General features: G+C 50.9%; 1 protein-coding gene across 1 annotated transcript in view; it reads left to right on the top strand.

Annotated features, from left to right (window-relative positions):
* Positions 1–210: 210 nt before the first annotated feature.
* Positions 211–16436, top strand: part of map6d1 (MAP6 domain containing 1) — a 36773-nt gene continuing 20547 nt past the window's right edge. Inside the window, exon 1 of the mRNA XM_038817078.1 lies at positions 211–1107. Coding sequence (XP_038673006.1) covers positions 557–1107 — 551 coding nt within the window. The 5' untranslated portion in view covers positions 211–556. The remainder of the gene's footprint in view (positions 1108–16436) is intronic.

Raw genomic sequence — 16436 nt, 5'->3', positions numbered from 1 at the left:
TGGGCCAAAGGGCCTCTTTCTGTGCTGTAAAAACTCGATGACGAAAATGTTGGATGATGATTTTCTATCAGGTATGTTTGCTTTCTGTGTCTCAGTGTTTGAGATCTGAGTGCTCAGCAGAGGGTGCTCTGTGACAAGCAGATTACAGACACACATCATTGAGAAATAAAAGAGGGGCTGGGGGTGGAGAATGGGCTGCAGCTAGGGTGGCTGATGTGGGCTGAACATTGACCCTCAGGTGCCTGGGCTTGCTGCTGGCCAGGGCGTGGGTGCTGCTCTGTGTGGGGCAGGCGCTGGGGGTATACGTGAGCTGAATTTCCAATGCAGTATCTATCTCAGTGACAGTGCAGGGGAGGGAGGGAGAGAGAGGCAGACAGCAGACATGCGCCAGCTCGCTAATCTCACCGCTAATATTGCGGATTTGGACACGGCCATGGAGGAGCCCGCAAAGGAAGCTCTGGCAGCGTGAAGCTGACCGCTGAAGCCTGGGGAAGACCGCTACACACAGTGAGTGTGTGTGTTCTGAGTGCTGTTGGACTCATTGCACTGCCTAGCCATGGCTTGGCCCTGCATCAGCCGGGTTTGCTGCCTCTCCCGCTTCTGGAGCCAGCTGGACAAGTCAGATCTCTCGGTGCCCCTGACCGTCCAGAATTATTCCGAAGTCATAGACCAGGAGGTGAGGTCGGTGGCCCAGCAGGTCCCCCCGGACACGTCCCTCAGCAGCAACCCGCCCCTGGTGCCCGAGCCCCGGGGAGCAGAGGGTGATGTCCAGGAGTCGGTCTCCAAGCACGACTTCAGGTCGTGGAAGGTGCGCAGGGAGGCGAGCTGCAAACCCAGGCGGGAATACCAACCCTCCGAGGTCCCCTTCTCCAGCGACACCCAGTACAAATTCGACTTCCGAGCCTGGCCCATCCCCAAAAAGGAGAATTACCCCTGGGTGAAGGGAGGGCAGGAGCAGCGCCCCATCAGCAACAGCTCCAGTGCCAACACTCTCCACCCCGAGCCAGACCAGCAGAGAGGACAGAAGCAGCAAAACCCCAGGGAACCCATCCCGAGACACATCAGGGAGGAGCAGATCAGACCAGCAGTGAAAACCACCTCCTACAGGTCAGTCTTCCCATCCCCCTCCGCATTATTTGTTTCGATCCTGCAGACAACAGAGCTTGTTCTCCTCAAACAATCCAACATGTCCTGTCTGCAGTTGAACTAATCCTATCTGTGTCAAGTACGTTTTGTTTTATATGCGGTAATGAGAAAACAATGACTTGATTGTGTGATATTTGTGAATTGGATTAGGTTCTCTTCTCCTTTGTTCAAATTAGACCTCGTGTTTTGATTGTTCTATTTGCCATCCATCTTTACAAAGGTAAATGTACACAGGTGGGGGGAAGGCAGGATGGTCTGGATAGGTATCTCCATGGTAATTCACCAGCCAACGGTAACAATATTTGATATTCTCAACTTTACACTTGACCTGCCCTGAATCAAACAGTTCCCCCCTGATTGTTACAGAGTCCCATCTCCACCAGGATTTACTGTGTCCCATCTCCATCAGGAGTTACTCTGCCCCATCTCCATCAGGCATTACTCTGTCCCATCTCCACCAGGGGTTACTCTGTCCCATCTCCATCAGGAGTTACTCAGTCCCATCTCCATCAGGAGTTACTCTGCCCCATCTCCATCAGGCATTACTCTGTCCCATCTCCACCAGGGGTTACTCTGTCCCATCTCCATCAGGCGTTACTCAGTCCCATCTCCACCAGGGGTTACTCTGTCCCATCTCCATCAGGAGTTACTCTGTCCCATCACCATCAGGAGTTACGCTGTCCCATCTCCATCAGGGGTTACTGTCCCATCTCCATCAGGAGTTACTCTGTCCCATCTCCATCAGGCGATACTCTGTCCCATCTCCACCAGGGGTTACTCTGTCCCATCTCCATCAGGGGTTACTCTGTCCCATCTCCATCAGGGGTTACTCTGTCCCATCTCCATCAGTTACTCTGTCCCATCTCCCTCAGGGGTCAATCTGTCCCATCTCCATCAGGAGTTACTCTGTCCCATCACCATCAGTTACTCTGTCCCATCTCCATCAGGAGTTACTCTGTCCCATCTCCATCAGGAGTTACTCTGTCCCATCACCATCAGGGTTTACTCTGTCCCAGCTGCACCAGGAGTTACTCTGTCCCATCTCCATCAGTTACTCTGTCCCACCTCCATCAGGAGTCACTCTGTCCCATCTCCATCAGGAGTCACTCTGTCCCATCACCATCAGGTGTTACTCTGTCCCATCTCCATCAGGAGTCACTCTGTCCCATCTCCATCAGGAGTCACTCTGTCCCAGCTGCACCAGGAGTTACTCTGTCCCATCTCCATCAGTTACTCTGTCCCATCACCATCAGGAGTTACTCTGTCCCATCTCCATCAGGAGTTACTCTGTCCCATCACCATCAGGGGTTACTCTGTCCCATCTCCATCAGGAGTTACTCTGTCCCATCACCATCAGGAGTTACTCTGTCCCATCTCCATCAGGAGTTACTCTGTCCTATCTCCATCAGGGGTTACTCTGTCCCATCACCATCAGTTACTCTGTCCCATCACCATCAGGGGTTACTCTGTCCCAGCTCCACCAGGGGTCACTCTGTCCCATCTCCATCAGGAGTCACTCTGTCCCATCACCAACAAGAGTTACTCTGTCCCAACACCATCAGGAGTCACTCTGTCTCATCTCCATCAGTTACTCTGTCCTACTTCCATCAGGAGTTAATCTGTCCCAACACCATCAGGAGTTACGCTGTCCCATCTCCATCAGGGGTTACTGTCCCATCTCCATCAGGAGTTACTCTGTCCCATCTCCATCAGGCGATACTCTGTCCCATCTCCACCAGGGGTTACTCTGTCCCATCTCCATCAGGGGTTACTCTGTCCCATCTCCATCAGGGGTTACTCTGTCCCATCTCCATCAGTTACTCTGTCCCATCTCCCTCAGGGGTCAATCTGTCCCATCTCCATCAGGAGTTACTCTGTCCCATCACCATCAGTTACTCTGTCCCATCTCCATCAGGAGTTACTCTGTCCCATCACCATCAGGGTTTACTCTGTCCCAGCTGCACCAGGAGTTACTCTGTCCCATCTCCATCAGTTACTCTGTCCCACCTCCATCAGGAGTCACTCTGTCCCATCTCCATCAGGAGTCACTCTGTCCCATCACCATCAGGTGTTACTCTGTCCCATCTCCATCAGGAGTCACTCTGTCCCATCTCCATCAGGAGTCACTCTGTCCCAGCTGCACCAGGAGTTACTCTGTCCCATCTCCATCAGTTACTCTGTCCCATCACCATCAGGAGTTACTCTGTCCCATCTCCATCAGGAGTTACTCTGTCCCATCACCATCAGGGGTTACTCTGTCCCATCTCCATCAGGAGTTACTCTGTCCCATCACCATCAGGAGTTACTCTGTCCCATCTCCATCAGGAGTTACTCTGTCCTATCTCCATCAGGGGTTACTCTGTCCCATCACCATCAGTTACTCTGTCCCATCACCATCAGGGGTTACTCTGTCCCAGCTCCACCAGGGGTCACTCTGTCCCATCTCCATCAGGAGTCACTCTGTCCCATCACCAACAAGAGTTACTCTGTCCCAACACCATCAGGAGTCACTCTGTCTCATCTCCATCAGTTACTCTGTCCTACTTCCATCAGGAGTTAATCTGTCCCAACACCATCAGGAGTCACTCTGTCCCATCTCCATCAGTTACTCTGTCCTACTTCCATCAGGAGTTAATCTGTCCCATCTCCATCAGGAGTTACTCTGTCCCATCTCCATCAGGAGTTACTCTGTCCCATCTCCATCAGGAGTTACTCTGTCCCATCACCATCAGGGGTTACTCTGTCCCATCTCCATCAGAAGTTACTCTGTCCCATCACCATCAGGGATTACTCTGCCCCATCTCCATCAGGAGTTACTCTGTCCCATCACCATCAGGGGTTACTCTGTCCCAGCTCTACCAGGGGTCACTCTGTCCCATCTCCATCAGGAGTCACTCTGTCCCATCACCAACAAGAGTTACTCTGTCCCAACACCATCAGGAGTCACTCTGTCCCATCTCCATCAGTTACTCTGTCCTACTTCCATCAGGAGTTAATCTGTCCCAACACCATCAGGAGTCACTCTGTCCCATCTCCATCAGTTACTCTGTCCTACTTCCATCAGGAGTTAATCTGTCCCATCTCCATCAGGAGTTACTCTGTCCCATCTCCATCAGGAGTTACTCTGTCCCATCTCCATCAGGAGTTACTCTGTCCCATCTCCATCAGGAGTTACTCTGTCCCATCTCCACCAGGAGTTACTCTGTCCCAGCTGCATCAGAAGTTACTCTGGCCCATCTCCATTAGTTACTCTGTCCCATCGCCATTAGTTACTCCATCCCATCTCCATCAGGAGTTACTCTGTCCCATCTCCATCAGGCGTTACTCTGTCCCATCTCCATCAGTTACTCTGTCCTACTTCCATCAGGAGTTAATCTGTCCCAACACCATCAGGAGTCACTCTGTCCCATCTCCATCAGTTACTCTGTCCTACTTCCATCAGGAGTTAATCTGTCCCATCTCCATCAGGAGTTACTCTGTCCCATCTCCATCAGGAGTTACTCTGTCCCATCTCCATCAGGAGTTACTCTGTCCCATCTCCATCAGGAGTTACTCTGTCCCATCTCCACCAGGAGTTACTCTGTCCCAGCTGCATCAGAAGTTACTCTGGCCCATCTCCATTAGTTACTCTGTCCCATCGCCATTAGTTACTCCATCCCATCTCCATCAGGAGTTACTCTGTCCCATCTCCATCAGGCGTTACTCTGTCCCATCACCATCAGTGGTCAATCTGTCCCAGCAGCACCAGGAGTTACTCTGTCCCATCACCGTCAGGAGTTACTCTGTCCCATCTCCATCAGGCGTTACTCTGTCCCATCACCATCAGTGGTCAATCTGTCCCAGCTGCACCAGGACTTACTCTGTCCCATCACCATCAGGAGTTAATCTGTCCCCTCACCATCAGGAGTCACTCTGTCCCATCTCCATCAGGAGTTACTCTGTCCCATCTCCATCAGTTACTCTGTCCCATCTCCATCAGGAGTTACTCTGTCCCATCTCCATCATTTACTCTGCCCCATCTCCATCAGGAGTTACTCTGTCCCATCTCCATCAGGAGTTACTCTGCCCCATCTCCATCAGTTACTCTGCCCCATCTCCATCAGGAGTTACTCTGTCCCATCTCCATCAGGAGTTACTCTGTCCCATCTCCATCAGGAGTTACTCTGTCCCATCTCCATCAGGAGTTACTCTGCCCCATCTCCATCAGTTACTCTGCCCCATCTCCATCAGGAGTTACTCTGTCCCATCTCCCTCAGACGTTACTCTGTCCCATCTCCATCAGTTACTCTGTCCCATCTCCCTCAGACGTTACTCTGTCCCATTTCCATCAGTTACTCTGTCCCATCACCATCAGTTACACTGTCACATTCCCATAAGGAGTTACTCTGTCCCATATCCACCAGGGGTTACTCTGCCCCATCTCCACCAGGGGTTACTCTGCCCCATCTCCACCAGGGGTTACTCTGCCCCATCTCCACCAGGGGTTACTCTGTCCCATCTCCATCAGGAGTTACTCTGTCCCATCTCCATCAGGAGTTACTCTGTCCCATCTCCATCAGGAGTTACTCTGTCCCATCTCCATCAGGAGTTACTCTGTCCCATCTCCATCAGGAGTTACTCTGCCCCATCTCCATCAGGAGTTACTCTGTCCCATCTCCATCAGGAGTTACTCTGCCCCATCTCCATCAGGAGTTACTCTGTCCCATCTCCATCAGGAGTTACTCTGTCCCATCACCATCAGGGTTTACTCTGTCCCAGCTGCACCAGGAGTTACTCTGTCCCATCTCCATCAGTTACTCTGTCCCATCACCATCAGGAGTTACTCTGTCCCATCTCCATCAGGAGTTACTCTGTCCCATCACCATCAGGGGTTACTCTGTCCCATCTCCATCAGGAGTTACTCTGTCCCATCACCATCAGGGGTTACTCTGTCCCATCTCCATCAGGAGTTACTCTGTCCCATCACCATCAGGGGTTACTCTGTCCCAGCTCCACCAGGGGTCACTCTGTCCCATCTCCATCAGGAGTCACTCTGTCCCATCACCAACAAGTGTTACTCTGTCCCAACACCATCAGGAGTCACTCTGTCCCATCTCCATCAGTTACTCTGTCCTACTTCCATCAGGAGTTAATCTGTCCCAACACCATCAGGAGTCACTCTGTCCCATCTCCATCAGTTACTCTGTCCTACTTCCATCAGGAGTTAATCTGTCCCATCTCCATCAGGAGTTACTCTGTCCCATCTCCATCAGGAGTTACTCTGTCCCATCTCCATCAGGAGTTACTCTGTCCCATCACCATCAGGGGTTACTCTGTCCCATCTCCATCAGGAGTTACTCTGTCCCATCACCATCAGGGGTTACTCTGCCCCATCTCCATCAGGAGTTACTCTGTCCCATCACCATCAGGGGTTACTCTGTCCCAGCTCCACCAGGGGTCACTCTGTCCCATCTCCATCAGGAGTCACTCTGTCCCATCACCAACAAGAGTTACTCTGTCCCAACACCATCAGGAGTCACTCTGTCCCATCTCCATCAGTTACTCTGTCCTACTTCCATCAGGAGTTAATCTGTCCCAACACCATCAGGAGTCACTCTGTCCCATCTCCATCAGTTACTCTGTCCTACTTCCATCAGGAGTTAATCTGTCCCATCTCCATCAGGAGTTACTCTGTCCCATCTCCATCAGGAGTTACTCTGTCCCATCTCCATCAGGAGTTACTCTGTCCCATCTCCATCAGGAGTTACTCTGTCCCATCTCCACCAGGAGTTACTCTTTCTCAGCTGCATCAGAAGTTACTCTGGCCCATCTCCATTAGTTACTCTGTCCCATCGCCATTAGTTACTCCATCCCATCTCCATCAGGAGTTACTCTGTCCCATCTCCATCAGGCGTTACTCTGTCCCATCTCCATCAGTTACTCTGTCCTACTTCCATCAGGAGTTAATCTGTCCCAACACCATCAGGAGTCACTCTGTCCCATCTCCATCAGTTACTCTGTCCTACTTCCATCAGGAGTTAATCTGTCCCATCTCCATCAGGAGTTACTCTGTCCCATCTCCATCAGGAGTTACTCTGTCCCATCTCCATCAGGAGTTACTCTGTCCCATCTCCATCAGGAGTTACTCTGTCCCATCTCCACCAGGAGTTACTCTGTCCCAGCTGCATCAGAAGTTACTCTGGCCCATCTCCATTAGTTACTCTGTCCCATCGCCATTAGTTACTCCATCCCATCTCCATCAGGAGTTACTCTGTCCCATCTCCATCAGGCGTTACTCTGTCCCATCACCATCAGTGGTCAATCTGTCCCAGCAGCACCAGGAGTTACTCTGTCCCATCACCGTCAGGAGTTACTCTGTCCCATCTCCATCAGGCGTTACTCTGTCCCATCACCATCAGTGGTCAATCTGTCCCAGCTGCACCAGGAGTTACTCTGTCCCATCACCATCAGGAGTTAATCTGTCCCCTCACCATCAGGAGTCACTCTGTCCCATCTCGATCAGGAGTTACTCTGTCCCATCTCCATCAGTTACTCTGTCCCATCTCCATCAGGAGTTACTCTGTCCCATCTCCATCATTTACTCTGCCCCATCTCCATCAGGAGTTACTCTGTCCCATCTCCATCAGGAGTTACTCTGCCCCATCTCCATCAGTTACTCTGCCCCATCTCCATCAGGAGTTACTCTGTCCCATCTCCATCAGGAGTTACTCTGTCCCATCTCCATCAGGAGTTACTCTGTCCCATCTCCATCAGGAGTTACTCTGCCCCATCTCCATCAGTTACTCTGCCCCATCTCCATCAGGAGTTACTCTGTCCCATCTCCCTCAGACGTTACTCTGTCCCATCTCCATCAGTTACTCTGTCCCATCTCCCTCAGACGTTACTCTGTCCCATTTCCATCAGTTACTCTGTCCCATCACCATCAGTTACACTGTCACATTCCCATAAGGAGTTACTCTGTCCCATCTCCACCAGGGGTTACTCTGCCCCATCTCCACCAGGGGTTACTCTGCCCCATCTCCACCAGGGGTTACTCTGCCCCATCTCCACCAGGGGTTACTCTGTCCCATCTCCATCAGGAGTTACTCTGTCCCATCTCCATCAGGAGTTACTCTGTCCCATCTCCATCAGGAGTTACTCTGTCCCATCTCCATCAGGAGTTACTCTGTCCCATCTCCATCAGGAGTTACTCTGCCCCATCTCCATCAGGAGTTACTCTGTCCCATCTCCATCAGGAGTTACTCTGCCCCATCTCCATCAGGAGTTACTCTGTCCCATCTCCATCAGGAGTTACTCTGTCCCATCACCATCAGGGTTTACTCTGTCCCAGCTGCACCAGGAGTTACTCTGTCCCATCTCCATCAGTTACTCTGTCCCATCACCATCAGGAGTTACTCTGTCCCATCTCCATCAGGAGTTACTCTGTCCCATCACCATCAGGGGTTACTCTGTCCCATCTCCATCAGGAGTTACTCTGTCCCATCACCATCAGGGGTTACTCTGTCCCATCTCCATCAGGAGTTACTCTGTCCCATCACCATCAGGGGTTACTCTGTCCCAGCTCCACCAGGGGTCACTCTGTCCCATCTCCATCAGGAGTCACTCTGTCCCATCACCAACAAGAGTTACTCTGTCCCAACACCATCAGGAGTCACTCTGTCCCATCTCCATCAGTTACTCTGTCCTACTTCCATCAGGAGTTAATCTGTCCCAACACCATCAGGAGTCACTCTGTCCCATCTCCATCAGTTACTCTGTCCTACTTCCATCAGGAGTTAATCTGTCCCATCTCCATCAAGAGTTACTCTGTCCCATCTCCATCAGGAGTTACTCTGTCCCATCTCCATCAGGAGTTACTCTGTCCCATCACCATCAGGGGTTACTCTGTCCCATCTCCATCAGGAGTTACTCTGTCCCATCACCATCAGGGGTTACTCTGTCCCATCTCCATCAGGAGTTACTCTGTCCCATCTCCATCAGGAGTTACTCTGTCCCATCACCATCAGGGGTTACTCTGTCCCAGCTCCACCAGGGGTCACTCTGTCCCATCTCCATCAGGAGTCACTCTGTCCCATCACCAACAAGAGTTACTCTGTCCCAACACCATCAGGAGTCACTCTGTCCCATCTCCATCAGTTACTCTGTCCTACTTCCATCAGGAGTTAATCTGTCCCATCTCCATCAGGAGTTACTCTGTCCCATCTCCATCAGGAGTTACTCTGTCCCATCTCCATCAGGAGTTACTCTGTCCCATCTCCATGAGGAGTTACTCTGTCCCATCTCCATCAGGAGTTACTCTGTCCCATCTCCACCAGGAGTTACTCTGTCCCAGCTGCATCAGAAGTTACTCTGGCCCATCTCCATTAGTTACTCTGTCCCATCGCCATTAGTTACTCCATCCCATCTCCATCAGGAGTTACTCTGTCCCATCTCCATCAGGAGTTACTCTGTCCCATCTCCATCAGGAGTTACTCTGTCCCATCTCCACCAGGAGTTACTCTGTCCCATCTCCATCAGGAGTTACTCTGTCCTATCTCCATCAGGCGTTACTCTGTCCCATCTCCATCAGGAGTTACTCTGTCCCATCACCATCAGGCATTACTCTGTCCCAGCTGCATCAGAAGTTACTCTGGCCCATCTCCATTAGTTACTCTGTCCCATCGCCATTAGTTACTCCATCCCATCTCCATCAGGAGTTACTCTGTCCCATCTCCATCAGGCGTTACTCTGTCCCATCTCCATCAGTGGTCAATCTGTCCCAGCTGCACCAGGAGTTACTCTGTCCCATCACCGTCAGGAGTTACTCTGTCCCATCTCCATCAGGCGTTACTCTGTCCCATCACCATCAGTTGTCAATCTGTCCCAGCTGCACCAGGAGTTACTCTGTCCCAGCTCCATCAGGAGTTACTCTGTCCCATCTCCATCAGGAGTCACTCTGTCCCATCTCCATGAGGAGTTACTCTGTCCCATCTCCATCAGTTACTCTGTCCCATCTCCATCAGGAGTTACTCTGTCCTATCTCCATCAGGCGTTACTCTGTCCCATCTCCATCAGGAGTTACTCTGTCCCAGCTCCATCAGGTGTTACTCTGTTCCATCTCCATCAGTTACTCTGTCCCAGCTCCATCAGGAGTTACTCTGTCCCATCTCCATCAGGAGTTACTCTGTCCCATCACCGTCAGGGGTTACTCTGGACCATCACCATCAGGAGTTACTCTGTCCCATCACCGTCAGGGGTTACTCTGGACCATCACCATCAGGAGTTACTCTGTCCCTCCACTATCATGGCTTACTCTGTCCCATCTCCATCAGGAGTTACTCTGTCCCATCACCATCAGGAGTTACTCTGTCCCATCACCATCAGGGGTTACTCTGTCCCATCACCATCAGGAGTTACTCTGTCCCATCTCCATCAGGAGTTACTCTGTCCCATCACCATCAGGAGTTACTCTGTCCCATCTCCATCAGGGGTCAATCTGTCCCATCTGCACCAGGAGTTATTCTGTCCCATCACCATCAGGGGTTACTCTGGACCATTACCATTGGCAGGTGCACTGGCCCAGCTCGATCAGGAGTTATTCTGCCCCATCACCATCAGAACTGAGTTGGTGTCCAGGCACGGGCTGCCCTTGCCACAACCTGCAAAGCAGCCATATCTCTGCACACCCCACTGACCACCGACCTTGGCCCCTGGTGCTGCCGGGTGTCACGGGCCACATGGGTGCGTCCACCCCACCACTCCTGCACCCCACGTTCACCCCACCTGCCAACACTTCGTCTCAGCAAAAGAGAATTCCGCCGCTGATTTCTCTGTTCTTCCACAATATTTGTCAAATTAAGTGAACCATGTTGAGGAAAACAGATTTGAAGGAACTCTGCAGAAATAAAACAGATGAACACTACAATCTTAAGCATATTCAGTATTGACCCTTGAATGAGTTGAACAAAGTCTTAACTAAACCATTAAACAGTCGAGTCTTATAGGGGCATGCAACTACCATTCTGGTGGAATTGGGCGGCATTCTCCAATAATGGGGCTATGTCCCCACGCCAGCGTAAAAACACTGGTGTTTCACTCTGAACTTTCCTGACCGATAGGTGGTTAGAACCACGCCATCGGCAACTCGGCCAGTTGTGTGCGTAAAATCGCGGGGTGGGGGTCCTCTATCAATGGCTCCCTAGCTGCATAGTTCGCGCGCAAGAGACTCCCGAGCGGGAGCGGAGCCCGTCCGAACTTCCGGTTTCATGACCATTCTCCACCCCCGCGCCGAACGCTATTTCGGCACGGAGGCTCGGAGAATCCAGCCCAAGATGTTTACTTACACCACTTTACACCTTACACCACTTTACACCACAAATCTGCCCGAAACCCCCTTTGATTCATTCAAAGAGAGTTAGTGCATTCCGAGCACTAAGTGCATTCCAATCACTCAAATGGTAATTTCACTGCACTTACCTCTCTTTGATGTGGTCAGTCATCACAAACATTGGGTTTTCACCACCTAGGCCCCTGAAGGGTGAAGGGAGATGAATGCATTAAAGCTGCAGATTGTTTGTAGGAGCTGTAAATCACAGACCACTACTAGAAAGCTATGAATGGCTTGCAGCTTATAGATCTGTGTGAACCAGACACAGGTCACAGCTGCTCTCCATCCAGGAATGGACAGATGGGGATGCAAGGTAAGTGTCACAGCTGTAATTCTTCTCACTACCCCTGTCTGGACTGCTCTCTAGCTTCCACACAGGGTCTCATTTTTGGGAGCGGGTGGGGGACATCTGTGTGTGTGAGTGTGTGTGTGTGGGCGGGGGGGGTCTATGGGTTTGTGGTCCCTTTCAGCAGGGGGTCCCTGTGGGGAGGGTATCCTAATACAGGGGTCCCTGGGGGATGGGGGATACGGTAGGTGGCGTGGGTAATAATCTTTTAATAATCTTTATTGTCACAAGTAGGCTTACATTAACAATGCAATGAGGTTACTGTGAAAAGCGCAGTGTATTGTTGGAGGGGGGGTTGTCTTCGGTTGGGCTCAGGTTGTTTCTACCAGCATGGCCTTGATGTGGTGCACCTCACACTTGGTCAAGGGTCAATGCGGCAATAGCTGCCCCCTTGGCCCACTGTGAGGTCCACCACACCAGGGTGATGATGGTAGAGACCAGAACTGATCCGCATCCACGTAATTCCCAGCCGTGGAGGCTGGAAAATCACAGAAGCCCGGAGCATTAGGTGCCGGGCTACATGCTGCCGCTGACATGTGGCGGCGATCCCGATTTGGCCCCAACGCCCGATTCTCCGTCCCATCGGAGAACGCTCCCCAGGCGTCCCGGGATGGGCAATCCTGCCTAATAGCCTCAAACTTTCTAATGCTCAACCGGGCAGCACGGTAGCACGGTGGTTAGCATCAATGCTTCACAGCTCCAGGGTCCCAGGATCGATTCCCGGCTGGGTCACTGTCTGTGCGGAGTCTGCACATCCTCCCCCTGTGTGCGTGGGTTTCCTCCGGGTGCTCTGGTTTCCTCCCACAGTCCAAAGATGTGTGGGTTAGGTGGATTGGCCATGATAAATTGCCCGTAGTGTCCTAAAAAGTAAGGTTAAGGGGGGGGGTTGTTGGGTTACGGGTATAGGGTGGATACGTGGGTTTGGGTAGGGTGATCATTGTTCGGCACAACATCGAGGGCCGAAGGGCCTGTTCTGTGCTGTACTGTTCTATGTTCTATGAGGGATATTGTGGTGTATCCGAAGCTGAATGTTGGACAAGCAGTCCCCCAATACAGAGGCAGTGGGAAAATTGAGCTGGATTGGTGAAGAGAAGAACTGAGAGATTAGGAGAAGCCTTGGCGAATGACATGCCGTGCTTCCTGCAGCATCAGAACATCAGTTTGTGGAGAGAGTGGAAGCTTAAACTCAAAATAGATATCCATGAATGATTATATAAATAGCAGTTGGAAGTGAACACCTGAGTGAATAATGAATACTTGGGAGTGAGGCTCTGAACAATATTTGGCCCTCCAGAGTGGTTACCTGGGAGTGGAACTGAGGGATGAGTCCCCTCTTGTCAACGCTATACAGGCATTATTTCCCAGCATTTTATAATCATAGAATTTACAGTGCAGAAGGAGGCCATTCGGCCCATCGAGTCTGCACCGGCTCTGGGAAAGAGCATCCTACCCAAGCCCATACCTCCACCCTATCCCCATAACCCAGTAACCCCACCCGACACTAAGGGCAATTTTGGACACTAAGAGCAATTTATCATGGCCAGTCCACCTAACCTGCACATCTTTGGACTGTGGGAGGAAACCGGAGCACCCGGAGGAAACCCACGCACACACGGGGAGAACATGCAGACTCCGCACAGACAGTGATCCAAGCCGGGAATCGAACCTGGGACCCTGGAGCTGTGAAGCAATTGTGCTAACCACTATGCTACCGTCCTGCTATGCAATACCAGGATACTGCCAGTTTACTGTGGTAATGGAGACTAACAGCACTCAAAACGTCTGGATAAATTGTATTGGTTGGCTGAAGGGTGGCCAGTGGGTTTTAGTTTGATGATGCATATTGAAAGGAGAAAGCACAAAGGTGTGCAGGAGAAAAAAAACAATTATTAACAGAAGTGGTGAAATTATGGGAAAGAATGATCATTGCCCTCTTGTTAAAATATCCCTCCATTGTGAAGCTACAACTAATGGTGCTGACCATAGACTGTAACAGCAAAAGGAAATAGACTGTTTATGAAAACAGATGTGTAGCTTTGTGTTCATTGTTGTTGAAGCAGGATTTGGAATATTGTGCATTGCTTTGGATACCTGACCTTTTAAAGGACACTGATGCATTAGATAGGGAAACACAATTAGGACAATTCTAGGGCTTGGAGAATAATAAAGGAAAACACAGTGAGCCAGACAACCAGCTCTTGTTTCTTGTTGTCCCTTGGTCTAATTTATTTCTCCCTTTGTCTCTCTTTCACTCACTCATTCTTGCTTCTCTTTATTTCTCTCCTTTACATTCCATCTCTCTGTTGCCCTCTTCCCTTTCTGTTTCACTCCCTTGCTCTGTGTCACTGTCTCCTTCCACATTGTTTTCCCCTTCTTTGTCTCCGTCCCTCTTTCTCCCTATCGCCCTTTCTCTCATCACTTTCCCTGTTTGTACAAGGAGCGGTTTGCCCCACTGAAGAGTAAGCGTAAATTGTGCGATAAACTCTGTGTTGTCATTGTGGCAGGGTTATTTGACTCACTGTCTTACTCTCCCCCAGATACATTTGTACACAAGGGAAGAGAGCACACCTCTACTAAGCTGCATTAATTCAACACAAAACTTCTTTGGGGCTTATCTTTTATTCATGGTTGATTCTCTGTTACTACAGAGCTGAAAAAAGACATGTTTTTATTCGGAGCTTCCATCTCACTGTGGAAAATCATTCTATCTAGCAAGCTCTGGTCAGAAATCACACGTCACATGTGGAGTGCAAAACTCCCTATACTCATAACTAATCAGCCGCAGGGTTCGAGTAGTCAACTTCGAAACAAAAGCAGTACAGGACGATGGGGTTTCAGCACATGCCCGATGGGGTTTCAGCACATCATTAGAATACCACCAGGTCTGCATTACTGGATAAGTAGATTCTTAAACATGGCAGTGCCCTGTCTATCATTGTCCTGGATGCATATGAACATGAGGGGTGGAACTTTCAGGGCCTGGTTGCCGCTGGCGCAAATCCCGTTATGGCCGCTAACCTTTGCGCAAGGGCTACAACGGGATTTGTGGAATGAGATCTCAGTTTGAGATCTTCCCTGGCCTTGCGGCTAAGGTAACCAGGCTCACGCCCAGAAAGGGCATGAACTGATTACCATGGATTTGGATTGATTTAATTATTCAAAACGGCTTAACGCTATTGCTTCCAGGGTGATCAGATGTTCGACCCCCTTGGGCGAGAATGAGTGGGTTCTTTCAGGGGGTAGGCAGATGTGTGAGAGGTGTGGGGGAGGGGGCCAGCGAATCACAAGCACATATTTTGGGATGGCGAAAAATTGGGAAGATTCTGGTTGGGAATGCCTTAGCCCGGATAGTGGAGAAGGTGGTGGACCCAGACACTTTGGTGCCGATGTTTGTGGTTTTTGAGAAACTGGAGCTCGTGGAGAGGAGAAAAGCCGATGTCATGGCCTGTGCCTCTCTGATTCACGGCGGCAAATTTTACTGCAGTGGCGCTTGGCATCGCCACCGGGGGTAACGGCTAGGTTGGGTGACATGTACGATTTCCTCCAGTTGGACTTAAGGGACTTAAGGGACTGTGCAGAGGAGTTTGAGAAAAAGTGGGGGATGTTTGTGACCGTGTTTGAGGAGCTGTTCATCGCAGAGGAGTTGAGGTGGGGGGAGGGTGAACAAGGGAGAAACATTTGTACAGACTGTATAGTTGATTGCAGGGAAGTATGTTTCCCAGGATGTTTATGTGTGGTAACCTGTTTTGATACATGTTGGTAAGAGTATCCATTTTTTTAAAAGATGTGTCCCCCCCCCCCCCCCCCCCCCCCCCGGTGTTATGTAACACCAGCAGGAAACCCTATGGTTTCCAAAAACAAAAACCAGTTGTGGTGACCATACAGAGGGCTCGGTGGTGATTATAACCCTCAGGTGGTGAGGGACATGGCCAGGCAGTGATGTAGAGGAGTGGTGGGGTGGGGTGGTGGGAGTTGTGTCTGCATGTGGGTTGGGGTGACTTAGAATTGGGGGGTGCCCTGATGGGGCAGGGGTGGTTGTCAGGTCACCCTGATGCCTGCATGGTGTGAGGGGGGGGAAGTGGGAGTGACCCGACCATTAAGTGGTGTGGGGAATGTCGGCCCTCTGTGTTGGGGGATTGGGGGTGTTCCCCTTGTCTGCCGAGGTCTCGATGTCTGGGGGGCTTTTACCTTCACTATGCTGCGATCTCTGAACCCCTGCTTTGCCTGCGGATTTGGGCCCAATTCTCTACACCCAGTTGACTGCCTGATCCTCTCCAGCACTTTGAAATCGCACAGAGTGTGATGTGGCTAGAGTTTCACACTGCTTTTCTCACCTGGACCCCCACTCTGTGCAATTTTTGGAAAATTCTGAATGGAAGATTGTGACTAGTGGTGTTCCACAGGGATTTGTGCTGGGACCTCTGTTGTCTGTAGTATACATAAAAATTTGGAGGAAAATGTAGCTGGTCTGATTAGTAAGTTCGCTGATGACACCAAGGTTGGTGGAGTGGCAGATGGTGTTAAGGATTGTCAGAGGATACAGCAGGACATAGATAGGTTGGAGACTTGGGCAGAGAA

Source organism: Scyliorhinus canicula, chromosome 13 (genome assembly GCF_902713615.1).
Source record: "Scyliorhinus canicula chromosome 13, sScyCan1.1, whole genome shotgun sequence".
In the NCBI taxonomy this organism is placed as follows: Eukaryota; Metazoa; Chordata; class Chondrichthyes; order Carcharhiniformes; family Scyliorhinidae; genus Scyliorhinus; species Scyliorhinus canicula.
This window is presented reverse-complemented; position numbering and strand designations above follow the sequence as displayed.